The 2,525-nt window shown below is 37.4% G+C and overlaps 1 protein-coding gene across 2 annotated transcripts in view; it reads right to left on the reverse strand.

The window, feature by feature from the left end:
* The window catches only part of LOC109358725 (auxin response factor 18-like), a 4,298-nt gene extending 2,161 nt beyond the window's left edge, over positions 1-2,137 (reverse strand). The window contains exons 1-2 of one of the 2 annotated variants that reach the window (XM_019603142.1): positions 1,675-2,137; positions 335-1,525 (exon numbers count right to left, since the gene is read on the reverse strand). In XM_019603142.1, coding sequence (XP_019458687.1) covers positions 335-1,432 — 1,098 coding nt within the window. In that variant the 5' untranslated portion in view covers positions 1,433-1,525; positions 1,675-2,137. The remainder of the gene's footprint in view (positions 1-334; positions 1,526-1,674) is intronic. The other variant, XM_019603143.1, reaches the window with a different exon arrangement.

Here is a 2,525-nt window from a genome sequence, read left to right on the forward strand (position 1 = left end):
ATCAACAATAGGCATTTCATACTTTGGAATAAAAGTGTTTACGTAAAAAATGTACAGATGAACCATCACATAAAACCTTATGCTACATCCACTTAGTTCAAGCTTATTCTTTTCTATATATTAACAAAACAGAGTCTTCAGAAACCTTCATAAAGGAGGAACTTCTATAAAGCATAAATACAGCTCCAAAGAGGCATCAAAGCGAGCCCCTTATGGCTCACATAGTTCAGGAACCGGATTATTAAAAACATGTTAAGCTAAATAAATGTTTCAAGTGTCAAATATTTGTATTGACTAAGAAGTAAAAACTAAACATAGGGTGAGAGAGTAGTACCTGAAGAAGACGCCAAGGCGAATTAGGCCAGCGAATAGGATCAACAACCTGAACAGAAGCTATGGTCCCCATGAACCAGCTTATCCTGGAAGAATCCTCAGTTTCAAAGGCCATCTTAAACCTCATCCCAGAGCACCATTGAATTCTCATAGCTGCCTTCACTGTCGAAGCCTTGATGCAAAACTCCGGTGTGCTTGCTCTTGGGTAATAAACAATTTCAAATGGTTGTTTGGTAGCAGCAAGTACCATAGCTTCCTTCACAGATTCAGCACTCACTTTTGCACTTCCACTCAAATTACCGCGGTCACCAGGGCTTGAGTTCCCACAACCATTTCTCAAAATCTTGTTCTCCTCTCTCAAGAAAACAGAAAATGCACCATAAGGTCCAATACCACAATTTCCAGCCCCAGTACTCCACCCTGATGGGGTTTCTGATCCTCCATTAATTCCCCGCTTGGCTCTACGAATTCCGATACAAAGATCACCATTTTCTGCCCTCAGAAACACAACAGAATCACCAGCAACAAGTTTCTTCTGGTTTACAAAACTGCTCCAACCAGTCGTAAGCAAGTGGCGCCGTGGTGTGCCTCTATAGATATGCCTAAACTTCCAAACCTCACCATGCACATCCTTGGCGATCACAGTCTGAACCGGTGGCTCGGCCGAGTAATCCAGCTTTGGGAAGATGGTTTCTGCACAGTACCTAGGAACTGAAAACCCTCCACCATTGTTTGCATCAGATTGAGTCAATGTCTTGGCAAAAGAAGCAGGCTTTTCTGAATTCTCAGAGGCCTTAGCACAACCACCATCACCATCATCATAATCAATCTCTGAGTTTCTCAAAGGAACCAACCTTATCCTTGCAAAAACCTCATCTGTTTCAGGGTCTGCAAAGAACTTAACAGCTGCAACACTACAAAGAATGAGTGGTGGAATCCTCATGGAGGCTCCAAAATCAAGGTTGGTGTGTGCATGCTCAACATGCCCTTGAGGAAAGTAGAACACTTTGGAGTTTACTGGTGGCATCTGAACCATGCCACCAGCACATGCATGCCATAGTTGAGGATCCATGCTCTTTTCAGCTTCCTTCATTGGCATAATCAGAAGAAAACAATGATGAGACGGTGACAGAACCCAAGTTTTTATTTTTCTGCCGATGGTTCTGTTTTTCTCTTGAATGCTTTGAAGGAACTGGGAAATCAAAAGTGATTAAAGAAATAAAGATGAATATTCAGAAACTAAGCCACTCATACATTTATTTACATTTTTTTTGTAATACCATTACCATTGAATTTGATTAGATAATAGAAAGAAGACTTAGTTAAGAGAAAATGTTTTACCTTTCTTCAAAGTTTGATTCCAAAGTGAGAATCTAGAAACCCCACCAAAAAAAGAGAGAAACTTTAACAACCCCTTTTGCTGCAAACTAAAAAGCAGAGTGATAACACATCCACTTTCCAAATTCCATCACGTTTTTTTCCCACTTCCACATCATTCAGAGCAAGTAGCATAAGAAAAACTAAAAGCCCCTCCTTTGAGATGAAGATGGTAAGAAAAAGATTTTAGGAATTGATTAATTTTAGTCTGGTTTACTCAATCACACTAGAAAGGTTTCATTTTGCAGAATCTGAAACAAGAACAGAGTGAGTTTTCATTAACAGTAGAAACTATATAAGAGAATTATAATCAAATATCTCAATCTCAGCTTATTTTCTCTCTCTTTTCACTTGTTCTTTTCTCTTTGTTTCTCTCAGATCTCAACGAAAGATAGAAAGGAAGATTAATTCCTAAGCCTATAAACAAAAATAAGAAATGGTAGTTCCATACATCTGTGCTTATTATATTTTTTTTGGTTTCTCACGCGATAAAAGTAATCATGTTTGAGGTAATAATATTTATAGGTTTGTGGGGGCTAACTCTTTCCGTAAATATTTTTTCCATTCCACAAAACTTGAATCCGAGATCTTATTTAAGAAGAACTAAACATATATGACTTGAACCAACATGTATTGGTCGATGTAAGACTAGTTATGATTACATAATAAAAATAAATAATTTTTTAAGAAAAAAAAGTTTAGGTAAGGAAAAAACACCTCAGGTCATGAAGGACTAATATGAGTTATATAATTATAGTTGTTTATTTGGTAATGTATAAAGCTCTCTAGAGTTACAACTTTAAGATTTATATATT

The sequence above is a fragment of the Lupinus angustifolius genome, chromosome LG10 (genome assembly GCF_001865875.1).
Source record: "Lupinus angustifolius cultivar Tanjil chromosome LG10, LupAngTanjil_v1.0, whole genome shotgun sequence".
NCBI lineage: Eukaryota > Viridiplantae > Streptophyta > Magnoliopsida > Fabales > Fabaceae > Lupinus > Lupinus angustifolius.